Source organism: Corylus avellana, chromosome ca2 (genome assembly GCF_901000735.1).
Source record: "Corylus avellana chromosome ca2, CavTom2PMs-1.0".
Taxonomy (NCBI): domain Eukaryota; kingdom Viridiplantae; phylum Streptophyta; class Magnoliopsida; order Fagales; family Betulaceae; genus Corylus; species Corylus avellana.
The window spans coordinates 47,817,015-47,818,195 of NC_081542.1; the positions used below are offsets into that span (position 1 = coordinate 47,817,015).

Genomic DNA, 1,181 nt, shown 5'->3' on the forward strand with positions numbered 1-1,181 from the left:
GTCCACAAAGCGCCAAGGGTGGCTTGGCCGGCCGGTTTGAGGTGGCTTCTTCATAATAGACTTTAATCCACTTGAGATGAGACGAAAAACATGAAGGCACTGGATACGATAACAATAGACTTTTATGGCAGAAAGCATATTCTCTACTCCATCATAACAATAGACTTTAATCCACTTGAGATGAGACGAAAAACATGAAGGCACTGGATGCAATATGCTATCAGCTTCTTCAGAATCTGACGACAGACTGATCCCCTAAATGACCATTTCAAAATAAATGTTTTATTCATCATTGTAAATCAACACTTCTTTAAGATAGTAGACATTGTGCATCAAGATCAAGAGAGGTTACTAGACAAGGAGATATTTGTAATATCTTTAGCAGGGATCCGGCTTCTATGCGGTAGTGAAAACTACCGCATAGATGCTGTAGGCCAAAACGATATCGTTTAGCTTTAGTAAAATAAGTGCTAGCACCTGAATTTTACGCCGTTTCAAAACTGCCGTCACAGTAAAGTTGCAGGCAAAGAAAAAGAAACTAACAGTGGGTCTAGCAATCTCAAGGATCTGGTCACTGAGGACGTGCTTCAGTCAAGGGACAAGAAGGTGACTGCCCCCAAGGAGACCAAGGCCAGGTTCAAGGCTGAGAAGAACAGGTGGTCCTTAAGAGTCAATTGTAAATTAGATGTAATCTCTCTCCTCTCTCGAACACAGAGTGGGCTGTGGGTGAGGTTTGTTGATTTTTGAGAAGGTTTGGAGACTGTAAGTGGGTTTTCAATCTTGCTCTTTCTATGGAATTATGTAGTTGTTGATGTCAAAAAAAAAAAATGTAGTTGTTGATGGGTTTCTTGGAATAAGCGAAATGGGCAAGTACCCAAATTATTTTTTCTTCTTTGTTGATATTTCATTGTGCCTACAGATATTTGTTGATTTGCTAGAGATTATGTCCTTTTCCTTTTTGCATCACCATTTCATTATCTAATGATTCAGATTCGTCCTGTTTTGGTAAGATCTGAGAGGTATTGAAAGTGGAAACAGAGTGTACTCGATGCCATTTTTTTGTTTTTGTTCACCTTGAATATGCAGATTCAAAAAAGAAAAACACAAGACCTGGAGCAATCTAGGAGACTTTGGACGAGATGTAGCATGTGTCGTTTCAAATTCAACATGTTGGTTTCTTT

General features: G+C 39.2%; 1 protein-coding gene across 1 annotated transcript in view; it reads left to right on the plus strand.

Annotated features, from left to right (window-relative positions):
• Positions 1-747, plus strand: part of LOC132170086 (F-box/FBD/LRR-repeat protein At5g56420-like) — a 4,765-nt gene extending 4,018 nt beyond the window's left edge. The window contains exon 4 of the mRNA XM_059580993.1: positions 524-747. Coding sequence (XP_059436976.1) covers positions 524-747 — 224 coding nt within the window. The remainder of the gene's footprint in view (positions 1-523) is intronic.
• The last annotated feature ends 434 nt before the right edge of the window (positions 748-1,181 follow it).